Source organism: Struthio camelus, chromosome 32 (genome assembly GCF_040807025.1).
Source record: "Struthio camelus isolate bStrCam1 chromosome 32, bStrCam1.hap1, whole genome shotgun sequence".
In the NCBI taxonomy this organism is placed as follows: Eukaryota; Metazoa; Chordata; class Aves; order Struthioniformes; family Struthionidae; genus Struthio; species Struthio camelus.
In genome coordinates, this window is record NC_090973.1 from 3647783 (window position 1) to 3663240 (window position 15458).

The 15458-nt window shown below is 61.4% G+C and overlaps 1 protein-coding gene across 1 annotated transcript; it reads right to left on the bottom strand.

Moving 5' to 3' along the window:
- Positions 1-14522: 14522 nt before the first annotated feature.
- Positions 14523-15458, bottom strand: LOC138063472 (olfactory receptor 14C36-like). Its single transcript, XM_068923107.1, has one exon. It carries the CDS (start codon positions 15456-15458, stop codon positions 14523-14525), a length of 936 nt encoding a protein of 311 aa, XP_068779208.1.

Genomic DNA, 15458 nt, shown 5'->3' on the forward strand with positions numbered 1-15458 from the left:
GGGTGGGCTGGCTGTGGTGCGGGCTCACTTGTGGGCCCTTGCGAAGGGAGTGAGGCGAGGTGGGAGGCTGCTGAGCAGAGGGGTGCTGTTGCTGCTTGGCACCACGTTGGCCAGGAGTAGGGCTGGCGTGCTGTGTTGCGCTGCAAAGGCCTCCTTTGCTTGGTCAGGCTGTGGAGAGGGCCAGCAGGGCCGCCTCGGAGCCCGCGAGAGAGCAGGAGGCAGTGAGCAGCAGCGGCGTCCTCGGTGCTCAGGTATGAGCTAAGGAGCGATCTGAGGCGCGAGAGGTTGTGAGGAAGGGCTTTGTTGGGGCTCTGTTGGTGGGCAGAGGTGGTGGTCTGCTGGGGGAGGGCGGTGTGAGGTGGAGCTGCTGCCCCCGAAAATGCTCCTGAGCCCGGCAGCCCTGGCGTGGGCAGAGAAGGAGCCCATGTTTGCTTCTCTCCCGGCTCCACCAAGCAGGCCCATGATTCCCCCGCTTGGCCACTGGCTCCCCAAGACAGCAGCTTGGCCGCAGGCTTGGGGCAGGCGCGTGGTGCATGCAGGCCTTCCCGCAAAGGAGCAGCTGCCTTTGCAGCTGGGGCCTGGCCGTGCAGCTGGGGCCCCCATTAGGCACTCTGGGGAAAGGTGGTGCCAAGGCTGTGCGCCAGCATGGTCTTCAGCCCCGCGTGCTGCCAGGCAGCTGCCCTGTGATGCAGGGAGCCCCTCAGGCAAGGCATCTGTTGTCCTTGTAAGGCTTTGCGGGGGGCTACTTGGGAGCAGGCAGGTGGCAGAGGCCCGAGGCGAGGGCCAAGCAGGGCGGTGGGTGGGAGCCCTTTGTGGTGGGAGTCAGGGCAAAGGAGTCGGGGCTCTCGGGCTCTTGGCTTGTGACTCTTGCCTGAAGGATTTGCGTGCCTTGAGGCCTGTTGTGCGTGGGAGCTGCGTGCCAATGTCGCCCAAAGGGCCGCAGAAGGCTCCTTCTGAGTGCCTGTGCCGCCAATTTCTTCTCTTGTAGAGCCTGGAAACTGTCACACCACTGGTCCCAGTCTCCACACCCAGCAGCAAGGACGTAAGTGCCACTCCTAAGCCCCATATGCTCAGCCGGGTGCTGCTGTCTTTGCACACAGAGCTTGTCCAGGGTGTGCCCATGGGTTGCTCGCTGCAGGATTTCTAGGCCCACAGAAAAAAGAGGCCGGCCTGTTGAAAAGAGGGTGAAAAGTGCAGGCTATGGGCCCCTGGTGTGCGTGTGAGAGGGCGGGCAGGAGGCAAGAGTAGAGATGGCAGTGGGCGAGTGCTGCATGGGCATGGGGAAGGGCTGTGTTTGGGGGTGAAGTGGCGAGGCCGTTGGTGATGCGGGGTGTCAGGCGTTTGGAGGGTGAGGCTGGGAGGGTGGAGGTGGGAGTAGGGCCGTGTTGTGGTGGGTGGCGGCAAGTGGGCGAGGAGGAGTTGGTGGTGGGCGGGTGGGAGTGTTGGAGCGGGTAGGGGAAGAGGAGGTTTGCTGTCAGGTGGTGGCAAAGGGTGTGTGTGTGGGGAGAGGTGGGCATGGTGGTGAGCGTAGGAGGGCGGCTGTGTTGGGTGGCCGTGGTGGGACCCGTTGGCCCGAGCAGCATGAGGCGTAGGCAGGTAGGGAGGGGCCACGCATGCAGCCTGATCAGCAAGTGCCCGTCCTGAGCGTCCATCCGCTGTGCGGGGCTGGTCGTGTGGCGGCAGTGGTGCTGGGGATGCAGGAGCACGTTGCTGTCGCTCTGCTGGTGATGCTCCATGACAATGTGTCCTTGGTGGGTGGCTTTTCAGACGAAGCAAGCTGCATGCATGGTGAGGGAGAAGGCGCGGCGAGTCCTGAGAAAGCAGCGCCTGGGAAGGCCTTCCGCGACCCCGGAGCCACCAGAGCTGGTGAGGGCTGGGGCCAGGGCGGCAGAGTGTGGTGGCAGCTGTGTGCCACTACTGTGGCAGGAAGTGGGAGCAGGGCCCCTCTCCTGTTGGATCGGAAGGAGAGGTGCAGAAGGTGGGCCCAGTGGGTACTCCCAGCCCACCAGTGTGCTGGGGCTCGGAGCTAGTGTGTGCAGGGAGCTGTAGAAGGCTGTGTGGGGGTGCTGGAGGCCCAGAAGGCTGTGCGGTGGCCACAGCACCTTGAGGGCTGTGCCACGGTAGTCGGAGGGGCTGGGAGAGGCAAGGCTGGGGCAGCGGCTGTAGGAGTTTGCCAGGTGGGGCAAGTGGTGGTGGTGGGGGTGCGGGAGGTCTTTGAGAGAGGAGCCTTTGAGTAGGGATAGGGCAAATGTGGGCTGAGGCGTTGCTAGTGGAGTTGTGGAGGGAAGAGGCTGGGAGGTGAGAGCGGGGCTGCCTTGAGCACAGCACCACCAAGCCCCTCTTTGCCCCTCGGTGTGCTTGATGGCCAGGAGGGGTGTTGCCTGGAGGAGTAGGGGCGGGTGGCTGCTAAGGGCACTGGGGCGGGTTGTTGTGCGGCAGGCAAGCAGGCGGTGCTGGAAGTGGTGGTGGGTGGCAGGCAGCAGGAGGAGGGAGTGGCAGTGTCGGCGGGGGCATGGGTGCCATGGTGGGAGGAGGGAGGTGGGAGCGAGGCTGGTGTATGGGTGTGTGGGGAGAGGAGGGTGAGTGGGTTGCGGGGAGGTGGGCCCAATGGGTGGGCCAGGGTTGGCAGTGGCGGTGGCAGCGCCAGGTGCCTGGCACCTGCGAGGGTGCTCAGCACCGCGGGGAAGACACTTGCATGCAGTGGGAGGGTGCAGGGCAAAAGCTGCCAAGTTGGTGTGGAGGGAAGGGAAGAGAGAGAGGCTGTAGTTGGCATGGGAGCAGAGGGGTGGGCTGGCTGTGGTGCGGGCTCACTTGTGGGCCCTTGCAAAGGGAGTGAGGCGAGGTGGGAGGCTGCTGAGCAGAGGGGCGCTGTTGCTGCTTGGCACCACGTTGGCCAGGAGTAGGGCTGGCGTGCTGTGTTGCGCTGCAAAGGCCTCCTTTGCTTTGTCAGGCTGCGGAGAGGGCCAGCAGGGCCGCCTCGGAGCCCGCGAGAGAGCAGGAGGCAGTGAGCAGCAGCGGCGGCATCGGTGCTCAGGTATGAGCTAAGGAGCGATCTGAGGCGCGAGAGGTTGTGAGGAAGGGCTTTGTTGGGGCTCTGTTGGTGGGCAGAGGTGGTGGTCTGCTGGGGGAGGGCGGTGTGAAGTTGAGCTGCTGCCCCTGAAAATGCTCCTGAGCCCAGCAGCCCTGGCGTGGGCAGAGAAGGAGCCCATGTTTGCTTCTCTCCCGGCTCCACCAAGCAGGCCCATGACTCCCCCGCTTGGCCACTGGCTCCCCGAGACGGCAGCTTGGCTGCAGGCTTGGGGCAGGCGTGTGGTGCATGCAGGCCTTCCCGCAAAGGAGCAGCTGCCTTTGCAGCTGGGGCCTGGCCATGCAGCTGGGGCCCCCATTAGGCACTCTGGGGAAAGGTGGTGCAAAGGCTGTGCGCCAGCATGGTCTTCAGCCCCGCGTGCTGCCAGGCAGCTGCCCTGTGATGCAGGGAGCCCCTCAGGCAAGGCATCTGTTGTCCTTGTAAGGCTTTGCGGGGGGCTACTTGGGTGCAGGCAGGTGGCAGAGGCCCGAGGCGAGGGCCTAGCAGGGCGGTGGGTGGGAGCCCTTTGTGGTGGGAGTCAGGGCAAAGGAGTCGGGGCTCTCGGGCTCTTGGCTTGTGACTCTTGCCTGAAGGATTTGCGTGCCTTGAGGCCTGTTGTGCATGGGAGCTGCGTGCCAATGTCGCCCAAAGGGCCGCAGAAGGCTCCTTCTGAGTGCCTGTGCCACCAATTTCTTCTCTTGTAGAGCCTGGAGAGCGTCCCACCACCGGTCCCAGTCTCTGAAGGCAGCAGAAAGGACGTAAGTGCCACTCCTAAGCCCCATATGCTCACCCGGGTGCTGCTGTCTGTGCACTCGGAGCTTGTCCAGGGTGTGCCCATGGGTTGCTCGGTGCAGGTTTTCTAGGCACACAGGAAAAAGAGGCCGGCCTGTGGAAAAGAGGGTGAAAAGTGCAGGCTGTGCAGCTGGTGTGCGTGTTAGAGGGAGGGTAGGAGGCAAGAGTAGAGGTGGTAGTGGGCGAGTGCTGCATGGGCGTGGGGAAGGGCTGTGTTTGGGAGTGATGTGGCCAGGTGCCTGGTGCTGTGGGGATTCAGCCATTTGGAGGGTGGAGCTGGAAGAGTGGAGGTGGGAGCAGGGCCGTGTTGTGTTGGGTGGCGGCAAGTGGGCGAGGAGGAGTTGGTGGTGGGCGGCTGGGAGTGTTGGAGCGGGTAGGGGAAGAGGAGGTTTGCTGAGAGTGGTTGGGAAAGGGTATGTGTGTGGGGAGAGGTGAGCATAGGAGGGTGGCTGTGTTGGGTGGCCGTGGTGGGACCCGTTGGCAGGAGGAGCATGAGGCGTAGGCAGGTAGGGAGGGGCCCCGCATGCAGCCTGATCAGCAAGTGCCCGTCCTGAGCGTCCATCCGCTGTGCGGGGCTGGTCGTGTGGCGGCAGTGGTGCTGGGGAGGCAGGAGCACCTTCCGCTCCCTCCGCGGGTGATGCTCGGTGACAATGTGCCCTTGGTGGCTTTTCAGGTGGCCGCCAGAGCAGCTTCGATCATGGCCAGAGAGAAACCACGGAGGGTGCTGAGGGCGCAGCGGCAGGGAAGGCCTCCTGCCGCAGAGCCAGCAGAGGTGGTGAGGGCTTGGGCCAGGGCAGGGCAGTGTGGTGGCAGCTGTGTGCCAGTGCTGTGTCAGGAAATGGCCCGGGGGTCCCTTTGGTGGTGGCTCTGAAGGAGAGGTGGCCAAGGCAGGCCCAGTGGGTGCCCCCACAGCAGCAGGCTGATGGGGCTTGGGGCTAGTGTCCAAAGTGCTATTGTGAAGCACATGTAGGGCTTTTGGAGGCACAAAAGGCTCTGAGGTGGCCACAGCACCTTGGCGGCTGGCCCCGCGGCAGTGGGAGGGTCCGGGCAAGGATGGGGCAGAGGCTGTTGGGGTTTGCCAGGAAGGCTGGTGTGCAGTGCTGGTGGTGGGGGTGCGGGAGGTGTTTGAGGAAGGAGCCTGTGAGCATGCGTAGGGCAAATGTGGGCTGAGACGGCCTCAAGATGTTGCTAGTGGAGTTGTGGAGGGAAGAGGCTGGGAGGTGAGAGCGGGGCTGCCTTGAGCGCAACACTGCCGACGGCCCCTTTGGCCCTGGGTGCGCTTGATGGCCAGGAGGGGTGTCTCATGGAGGACTAGGCCGGGGGGCTGCTAAGGGCACTGGGGCGGGTTGTAGTGCGGTGGGCAAGCAGGCGGTGCTGGAAGTGGTGGTGGGTGGCAGGCAGCAGGAGGAGGGAGTGGCAGTGTCGGTGGGGTCATGAGTGCCATGGTGGGAGGAGGGAGGTGGGAGCGAGGCTGGTGTATGGGTGTGTGGGGAGAGGAGGGCGAGTGGGTTGCGGGGAGGTGGGCCCGATGGTGGGCCAGGGTTGGCAGTGGCGGTGGCAGCGCCAGGTGCCTGGCACCTGCGAGGGCGCTCGGCACCACAGGGAAGACACTGCTGGTGGTGGGAAGGTGCAGGGCAAAAGCTGCCAAGTTGGTGTGGAGCGAAGGGAAGAGAGAGGCTGTAGTTGGCGTGGGAGCAGAGGGGTGGGCTGGCTGTGGTGCGGGCTCACTTGTGGGCCCTTGCGAAGGGAGTGAGGCGAGGTGGGAGGCTGCTGAGCAGAGGGGTGCTGTTGCTGCTTGGCACCACGTTGGCCAGGAGTAGGGCTGGCGTGCTGTGTTGCGCTGCAAAGGCCTCCTTTGCTTGGTCAGGCTGTGGAGAGGGCCAGCAGGGCCGCCTCGGAGCCCGCGAGAGAGCAGGAGGCAGTGAGCAGCAGCGGCGTCCTCGGTGCTCAGGTATGAGCTAAGGAGCGATCTGAGGCGCGAGAGGTTGTGAGGAAGGGCTTTGTTGGGGCTCTGTTGGTGGGCAGAGGTGGTGGTCTGCTGGGGGAGGGCGGTGTGAGGTGGAGCTGCTGCCCCTGAAAATGCTCCTGAGCCCAGCAGCCCTGGCGTGGGCAGAGAAGGAGCCCATGTTTGCTTCTCTCCCGGCTCCACCAAGCAGGCCCATGACTCCCCCGCTTGGCCACTGGCTCCCCGAGACGGCAGCTTGGCTGCAGGCTTGGGGCAGGCGTGTGGTGCATGCAGGCCTTCCCGCAAAGGAGCAGCTGCCTTTGCAGCTGGGGCCTGGCCATGCAGCTGGGGCCCCCATTAGGCACTCTGGGGAAAGGTGGTGCCAAGGCTGTGCGCCAGCATGGTCTTCAGCCCCGCGTGCTGCCAGGCAGCTGCCCTGTGATGCAGGGAGCCCCTCAGGCAAGGCATCTGTTGTCCTTGTAAGGCTTTGCGGGGGGCTACTTGGGTGCAGGCAGGTGGCAGAGGCCCGAGGCGAGGGCCTAGCAGGGCGGTGGGTGGGAGCCCTTTGTGGTGGGAGTCAGGGCAAAGGAGTCGGGGCTCTCGGGCTCTTGGCTTGTGACTCTTGCCTGAAGGATTTGCGTGCCTTGAGGCCTGTGGTGCATGGGAGCTGCGTGCCAATGTCGCCCAAAGGGCCGCAGAAGGCTCCTTCTGAGTGCCTGTGCCGCCAATTTCTTCTCTTGTAGAGCCTGGAGAGCGTCCCACCACCGGTCCCAGTCTCTGAAGGCAGCAGCAAGGACGTAAGTGCCACTCCTAAGCCCCATATGCTCACCCGGGTGCTGCTGTCTGTGCACTCGGAGCTTGTCCAGGGTGTGCCCATGGGTTGCTCGCTGCAGGATTTCTAGGCCCACAGAAAAAAGAGGCCGGCCTGTTGAAAAGAGGGTGAAAAGTGCAGGCTATGGGCCCCTGGTGTGCGTGTGAGAGGGCGGGCAGGAGGCAAGAGTAGAGATGGCAGTGGGCGAGTGCTGCATGGGCATGGGGAAGGGCTGTGTTTGGGGGTGAAGTGGCGAGGCCGTTGGTGATGCGGGGTGTCAGGCGTTTGGAGGGTGAGGCTGGGAGGGTGGAGGTGGGAGTAGGGCCGTGTTGTGGTGGGTGGCGGCAAGTGGGCGAGGAGGAGTTGGTGGTGGGCGGGTGGGAGTGTTGGAGCGGGTAGGGGAAGAGGAGGTTTGCTGTCAGGTGGTGGCAAAGGGTGTGTGTGTGGGGAGAGGTGGGCATGGTGGTGAGCGTAGGAGGGCGGCTGTGTTGGGTGGCCGTGGTGGGACCCGTTGGCCCGAGCAGCATGAGGCGTAGGCAGGTAGGGAGGGGCCACGCATGCAGCCTGATCAGCAAGTGCCCGTCCTGAGCGTCCATCCGCTGTGCGGGGCTGGTCGTGTGGCGGCAGTGGTGCTGGGGATGCAGGAGCACGTTGCTGTCGCTCTGCTGGTGATGCTCCATGACAATGTGTCCTTGGTGGGTGGCTTTTCAGACGAAGCAAGCTGCATGCATGGTGAGGGAGAAGGCGCGGCGAGTCCTGAGAAAGCAGCGCCTGGGAAGGCCTTCCGCGACCCCGGAGCCACCAGAGCTGGTGAGGGCTGGGGCCAGGGCGGCAGAGTGTGGTGGCAGCTGTGTGCCACTACTGTGGCAGGAAGTGGGAGCAGGGCCCCTCTCCTGTTGGATCGGAAGGAGAGGTGCAGAAGGCGGGCCCAGTGGGTACTCCCAGCCCACCAGTGTGCTGGGGCTCGGAGCTAGTGTGTGCAGGGAGCTGTAGAAGGCTGTGTGGGGGTGCTGGAGGCCCAGAAGGCTGTGCGGTGGCCACAGCACCTTGAGGGCTGTGCCACGGTAGTCGGAGGGGCTGGGAGAGGCAAGGCTGGGGCAGCGGCTGTAGGAGTTTGCCAGGTGGGGCAAGTGGTGGTGGTGGGGGTGCGGGAGGTCTTTGAGAGAGGAGCCTTTGAGTAGGGATAGGGCAAATGTGGGCTGAGGCGTTGCTAGTGGAGTTGTGGAGGGAAGAGGCTGGGAGGTGAGAGCGGGGCTGCCTTGAGCACAGCACCACCAAGCCCCTCTTTGCCCCTCGGTGTGCTTGATGGCCAGGAGGGGTGTTGCCTGGAGGAGTAGGGGCGGGTGGCTGCTAAGGGCACTGGGGCGGGTTGTTGTGCGGCGGGCAAGCAGGCGGTGCTGGAAGTGGTGGTGGGTGGCAGGCAGCAGGAGGAGGGAGTGGCAGTGTCGGCGGGGGCATGGGTGCCATGGTGGGAGGAGGGAGGTGGGAGCGAGGCTGGTGTATGGGTGTGTGGGGAGAGGAGGGCGAGTGGGTTGCGGGGAGGTGGGCCCAATGGGTGGGCCAGGGTTGGCAGTGGCGGTGGCAGCGCCAGGTGCCTGGCACCTGCGAGGGTGCTCAGCACCGCGGGGAAGACACTTGCATGCAGTGGGAGGGTGCAGGGCAAAAGCTGCCAAGTTGGTGTGGAGGGAAGGGAAGAGAGAGAGGCTGTAGTTGGCATGGGAGCAGAGGGGTGGGCTGGCTGTGGTGCGTACTCACTTGTGGGCCCTTGGAAAGGGAGCGAGGCGAGGTGGGAGGCTGCTGAGCAGAGGGGTGCTGTTGCTGCTTGGCACCACGTTGGCCAGGAGTAGGGCTGGCGTGCTGTGTTGCGCTGCAAAGGCCTCCTTTGCTTGGTCAGGCTGTGGAGAGGGCCAGCAGGGCCGCCTCGGAGCCCGGGAGACAGCAGGAGGCAGTGAGCAGCAGCGGCGGCATGGGTGCTCAGGTATGAGCTAAGGAGCGATCTGAGGCGCGAGAGGTTGTGAGGAAGGGCTTTGTTGGGGCTCTGTTGGTGGGCAGAGGTGGTGGTCTGCTGGGGGAGGACGGTGTGAAGTTGAGCTGCTGCCCCCGAAAATGCTCCTGAGCCCGGCAGCCCTGGCGTGGGCAGAGAAGGAGCCCATGTTTGCTTCTCTCCCGGCTCCACCAAGCAGGCCCATGACTCCCCCGCTTGCCCACTGGCTCCCCAAGATGGCAGCTTGGCTGCAGGCTTGGGGCAGGCGTGTGGTGCATGCAGGCCTTCCCACAAAGGAGCAGCTGCCTTGGCCTCTCCCCAGACATACTGTGCTCCAGCTCCCAACCCGCTCAGGATCCTCTGCTGGGCTTGTGCCAGTGTGTCCATGTCTGTCTGGGATAGTGGAGCACTACCTGGACCCTGTGCCCAGACGTGGTCTCTCCCGTGCCGACCCCAGGGCAGGAATGCCTTCCCTCATCCTGCTGGCTGCTCTCTGCTAACACAGCCAAGTGTGGGGCCGGCCTTGCTGCCCGGGTACGCTGCTGACCCCAGCTCAGCTTGTGCCCAGGACCTGCAGGACTTGATCTGCGGAGCTGCTCTCCAGGGACCAGGCCCCTGCCCAGCCTGCTGTGGGGCTTTTACTTTTCCCAGCAGCCCATTTCTGTGTCCTGTCAAGGTCCCTCAGAGGAAAAGCCCTGGGTACCTACCACTGTTGTGACCATCCCCGAGAGTGCCCTGCCCACTTTATGCTGTGAGCTTCCCCCAAAAGTGTCCTAACTCCACCCACTGCTGGGAGCTTCCTCTGACAGTGCCCTGCACCCACACGGTGTTTCCACCCAGGCTGGTTCCCTGCCCAGGCACCTCCACAGCAACAGCGACATGAGTCTCAGCTCCTCTGCTGTGGCATTATGTGCAGCAACATTTCCCTGGCCTCTGTGGAGGGCCCGATCGAGAGCTGGGCATGGACATCCTGGCTCTGCACAGCCCTGCTTACTGCCCCGCAGGGCTTGGCACATGGCTGTGCTGCAACCCCAGCTGTCCCTTTGGCCATAGTGGCTGCCCCCATGGGGCTCCCCCACACCTGGGCACACCTTTGCATCCCAGGGCTCTCCTGACAGTGCTGGCTGTGACCCAGGCCACCCACAAGGGCCTCTGCTGAGGTGCCTGTGAGACCTGGCCCTCCCATGGTGAGCCTGGGCCAGCACATCTGTTGGGACCTCCTTGGGGACTGTGAGTGCCTGGAGAGCCAAGCAGACAAGCAGAGCAGCTGCCTCAGCAATGCACAGGGGAGCACAGAGCTGGGGAGAGGAATGTTCTTCCTTTCCCCCACAAACCAGCTCCCAGCTGGGCTCAGAAACAGGGCCCAGAGGGCTGGAGGCAAAGACATGGAGATGGGGATCCCTTGGGGACAGTAAGGCACTGTGATAGGGAGTCCCCGTGGGGGACTGCCAGGACATGGTCATGGGGGTGACATCGTGCCCTCAAGGCCATTGTGATGGGGTGGGGGCCCTGGTGACCATGTCCCTGTCCTGGCCAGGGCCCCAAGTACCCACTCTGAGGAGAGCAGCTCAGGCTGCAGGGAGCAGCTCCCCTCGGTGCCAGAGCAGCAGGTCTCCAGCAGAGACACAACTGAAAAAAGCCTTGCATTTGCAAGTCCTGGTCCTCACGGGGACTTGAAGGCCCTCAATATCTGCTGGACGGACAGCACAGTGGGACACAAGTAATGCAGGAGCTTTCTGGAGTGCATTGATGACAACTTCCTGCCACTGGGAATTGAGCAGCTGACAAGGAAAGGCGATCTGCTGGCAATAAAGCTCACAGATGTGATCTTCCCTGACAGTGCCTGACCCCCCTCCCCAGCCCAGCTGTTGTGAGCTTCCCATGACAGTGCTGTATCTCCCATCGTTTCCAGGAGACATTTCCCACCAAGCCTCCACACCCCGGCTGGCTGCCAAAACAGCCCTGGCAACTACCCTCAAAATGGCCAGAGTGAAGCCTCTCCCTAATTCAGCCCAGAGCTGGAGAGCAAGGTGGGGGCAATGATGGCGTTCAGGCCAGCTTCTCCCCTGCAGTGCTGTCACAGCAATGAGCACGCTGACCAGTGTGTCCAGGGCAGAGCTCTGGGAGCCAGGACACATCCTAGCCACCCACTGCCTCCAGCAGCAGAACAGACACAAAATGCAGTCCATCCTGCTCCTCGAGAGACAAGACCGAGGAGCCATCTCCAGCCCCACGTGACCTCAGAGCAGGACTGCAGGTGGGCAGATGTCATGAAATTCAGCAGAAATGACCAACTCCAGCCTTGCCTGGGACAGAAAAGCAGATTGCCTTGGTCTATGAGGAAATTGCTTTGAACCTATTCTTCTGGTCATCACATCAAGTTATGATGCCACAGTCTCTGATGCCACAGTTGCTGGTGACTAGTGGAGGAGATAGTCAGGTTCAGACAGGCTCAGCTGTCTGGCTTGCCCCACCTTGCAAGTCAGGCTTGCCCTTTGGGGCTTCCTCACCTGAAAGGTGTATTTGGGGGAAAAAACAAACAAACCAATAAACCCTCTGACTTGATTTGAAGGAGACTGCATGATCCAGCCTCTCCTATGGAAAAAAAAATATGAAGAAACTAAAGTCCCTATTATCAGGAGACATCAGCCCTTGTGAAAGTAGCTGTAGGTAGCACAGGTGGTTGGAAAGGGGAAGTACCATTGTAGCAAAGACCTGTAGCTCTTTGAGAGCAGAGGGCATTTTCATGTTTGCAGTATGCTTGGAGGGTGAAATTCTGTTCCCAGTCCTCCTGCTGGGACACATTCCCTGGGGCTGCAGTTTGGTACAACAATGGCTTTCCTATCGGGAACGTCACAATCTTTGCAGAAGAGAAATCTCACATAGAAACCTGGAGTGGCTTCACCTCTTGCCCAGCAGCAGCTCTAAGCTGGCAGAGGAGATGGCCTTGGGTGGCATTTATCAGTCATGGTCTCACTGAGGTACTCCTCAGGTGCAGATAATCCCCCCAACCCCAGAACCTATTGCTCTGGATCCTCACCATCTCTTGCAGCCCTCAAGACTCACCTTATACCTTCCCCTGAGAGATGCCCACCAAATGCCTAAGCCTGACACAGGCACGTATGGCTCTGGGAGAGGACAAATGCTGCCATTCAGCTACAGGCAGTGTGGGAGCACACAGCCGTGTGCTTGCTGCACAAATGCACGTCTCCTGGGAAAGGCACCAGAACATGGAAAGTACAGAAGAGAGGAGCTCAGGTTGTGCCCCCTGTTTCATGGACACCCTGGGCAAGCTGCCCGAGGCCCATTGGCCCAGACCAGCCCCTCACATCACCCCCTTCCAAGGCTGGCTGCTCACCCCAGCTATGAGGTAGTGCCCGGCCTGCTCCATCCGGCAGTCTCCATATCTGGAAGGGCAGCCTTGCACGGCCTCTTTTCTGCTCCAGCAGATCCTGGATCACTGTCTGCTGACCTCTGCATGGGGCACAAGGTCTGGGCAAGGCAGGGGCTGGGTGCTCAGATCTCCCAGGCTCTAGAGGATCATTCAAGAGTCATTTAATAATAACCAAGTCCTTCCCATGCCGGAGATCTCTGGTTCCAGCTCCAGCTGAGCTCAGGCTTTCCTCACTCCAGCTCTGCATGCAAGAACAAGGTCTCAGTGCTCCCCTGGGGAAGCCCGTCCCCTTTCCACCCTCTGTGCACGTTCACCCCAGCATCCAGAGCACTGGTGCTGCTGCCAGGGCAGAGGTGGAGGATCACCCAGAGCGGCTCCTCAGGGAAAAGCTCCCCAGGGAAAAGCTGAGCCCAGCCCCAGCCCCAGCATGGCAGAGGGCAGCTGCCCTCTCCCGACCCACCCTGCCAGTGCCAGCCTTACCTCAGCCCACTCCTGAAAGGCTCCAGTGCAGCTCTTGAGGGAGCTGGAGCTGCCTCGGGCTCCGGGGCAGTCTGGTGGCAGGAGGGTTGGACATGGGCACAGCAGCAGTGGTGCCAGGAGCAGGGGGAGGACCAGGGAAACTGCGGTGAAGACTGCTGTCCTCAGCTGCATGACCAGGGCCCTGGACGGCTGATGCCTCTGTGGCCGGCCAGGCTCCAGGTTCAGGGTGGATGCCAGCTCAAGGGCAGGAGCACCAGGATTTTCACGGCCTTCCAGTGCAGCCGTGACTGTGGTGAAGGCAAGTGGGCAGACCCATGAACGTGCAACTGCAAAGGCCAGTGCTGGAAAAGGCAGTGTGGGGCTGGAGAAGACCCTCCCTCTGCTCCCCATGGGGAAGAGAGTCCCCAGGTGATGCTGGACTGTGCTTTGGCCAAGGGGAGGGGAGCAGAGGGCAGGGTAGAAGAGGCAGATGGAGCCTCTTGGGGTGTGTGAGGGAGGTTTCCCAAAGCCCAGGGCTGAGCCAGGCTCCTCTGGATCTTCCCCCTGACTCTCTCCCAGCTGGGCTCACTCTGCCCTCCCCTAGGAGCTCTCATCCTGTGCCAGCCGTGCCAGAGCAGAGGTCGAGGAGCTGGAGGTGCCTCCAGCCCTGGGGAGCTGTCATGGGGGTGACATGCCAGCCCTGGGGAGCTGTGCCAGCCCTGGGGAGCTGGTCCTGAGCACGGGGCAGGCCGAGCCCCTCCTCGTGTGTCCCATCCTGCTGGGGAGGCACCGTGGGGATGGGGAACAGCCTGTGTCTGCCTGGGGGCAGTGCGGGACCTTTTGGGAGGGAGGTGAAGGAGACAGCCACCCTCCTGAAATAGCAGCTTTTCTGGTGGCTCAGGGTCTCTTCCAGCAGGATGGACATCTGTCATCAGCACTGTCACCTGTGGGAAAGCCCTGGGCAGGCATTTCAGAGACCATTCCCCATCTTCGCTGGCACTGGTCACTGAGAAACGAGCCCTGGATGCAGCCTACGGTCCCCAACAGATCACACTGGGACTCTGAGCTCGTCCCCCGGAGCCCACAGGGCTCACAGGGCTCACAGGCAGAGCAGCAGGCCCTTTTGTGGGGCAATCCCTTGTGGGTATTTTTTGACCACAGCTTCTGAAGAAAGGCCAGACTGGAGGCATGTCACAGAGCAGATCTCCTTTTATTCTAGGAATGCTATTCTGGAGGCCAGGTCTGGCATAAGGGTGCCCAACACCTGGTCCTGCCTGTGCTCACAGGACACATGTGCATGGAAACACAACCCTGCCACCACCAGGTTATGAGAACTACTGGGTCACATACCCAGCACAGAGCACAGAAGGACAGCATGGAAATGAAGAGAACAGCTCTAAAAAGAGAAATTCCTGTTGCTGTGGGTGGATGTGTCTCCAGGAAAGTGGAGCCACCACGTGAAGGCTGCAGCCAGGAAATGCCTGCTGTGGCAATGGGGGGATGGCCCTGTCAAGCACAGGGTCTGTCCCCTCAAGCATCTGCCTGATTCCCCTCCCCTCCACTCCTCCTCCCCTTTTGTAGTTTTGGAGCTGAGTGCTGCAGAGGGAAGGGATCAGCCCACCGGTGACAGATGGCTGCCACCCTCGCAGGAGAGCAGTGTGACACCATACCCTGACAGTGGCCAGGGGTGTTGAGCTCTCCTAATGGACATGAGATGATCTTTACTCATCTGAGCCTGCCTCTGTCCCCCTGAACTCCCTTTGTGTCAGTGCAAAAGAGACACTGCAAAGGGAAACTCCTCATTGCACTGAGGGCATCTGAGGGAGCTCAGATTAGCGGTCTCTGAGGCTCCCCCATATCTGCTGATGAAGGGGGAAGTCTGGCTTCCTGCTTCAACATGGTCTCTGGGTCACATTCAAATGAGCAATTCCTGAAGACAAGTGGCACGAACCATTTTCTTTTGTTGTTAAACAAGAATGTAATAGAGAAAAGTAAGGAAGAAAGAAATGAAGAACACATAGCTTTGATGCCAAATGCTCTGTGAATGATGAGTGGATGCACGTGAGACAGTTATTGGTGCTGATATTGTACCCATTGAACCAGTTTCCTCAGGGCATCCTTGAGCTCCTTGTTCCTCAAGCTGTAGATGAGTGGGTTCACTCCTGGAGGCACCACTGCATACAGAACTGCTACCACCAGATCCAGGGATGGGGAGGAGAAGGAGGGGGGCTTCAGGTAGGCAAACAGGACAGTGCTGACAAACAGGGAGACCACGGCCAGGTGAGGGAGGCACATGGAAAAGGCTTTGTGTCGTCCCTGCTCAGAGGGGATCCTCAGCACAACTGTGAAGATCTGCACATAGGACAGCACAATGAAAATGAAACACCCAAAGCCTAAACAAAGACTAGCCACAAGAACTACAAATTCCCTGAGGTAGGAGTCTGAGCAGGAGAGCTTGAGGATCTGGGGGATTTCACAGAAGAACTGCTCCACAACATTGCCTTCACAGAGTGGTATGGAAAAGGTGTTTGCAGTGTGCAGGAGAGCATAGAGAAAACCAGTGCCCCAGACAGCTGCTGCCATCTTGACACAAGCTCTGCTGCCCAGGAGGGTCCCGTAGTGCAGGGGTCTGCAGATGGCAACAAAGCGGTCATAGGCCATGACTGTGAGAAGAGAAAACTCTGCTGAAAAAAAGAAGAGAGCCATGAAGACCTGGGCAGCACATCCTGAGTAGGAAATGGCCCTGGTGTCCCACAGGGAATTGGCCATGGATTTGGGGACAGTGGTGGAGATAGAGCCCAGGTCGAGGAGGGAGAGGTTGAGGAGGAAGAAGTACATGGGGGTGTGGAGGCAGTGGTCACAGGCTACGGCTGTGATGATGAGGCTGTTTCCCAGGAGGGCAGCCAGGTAGATGCCCAGGAAGAGTGAGAAGTGCAAGAGCTGCAGCTCCCGCTTGTCCATGAATGCCAGCAGCAGGAACTCATTCAGGGAGCTGCTGTTGGACAT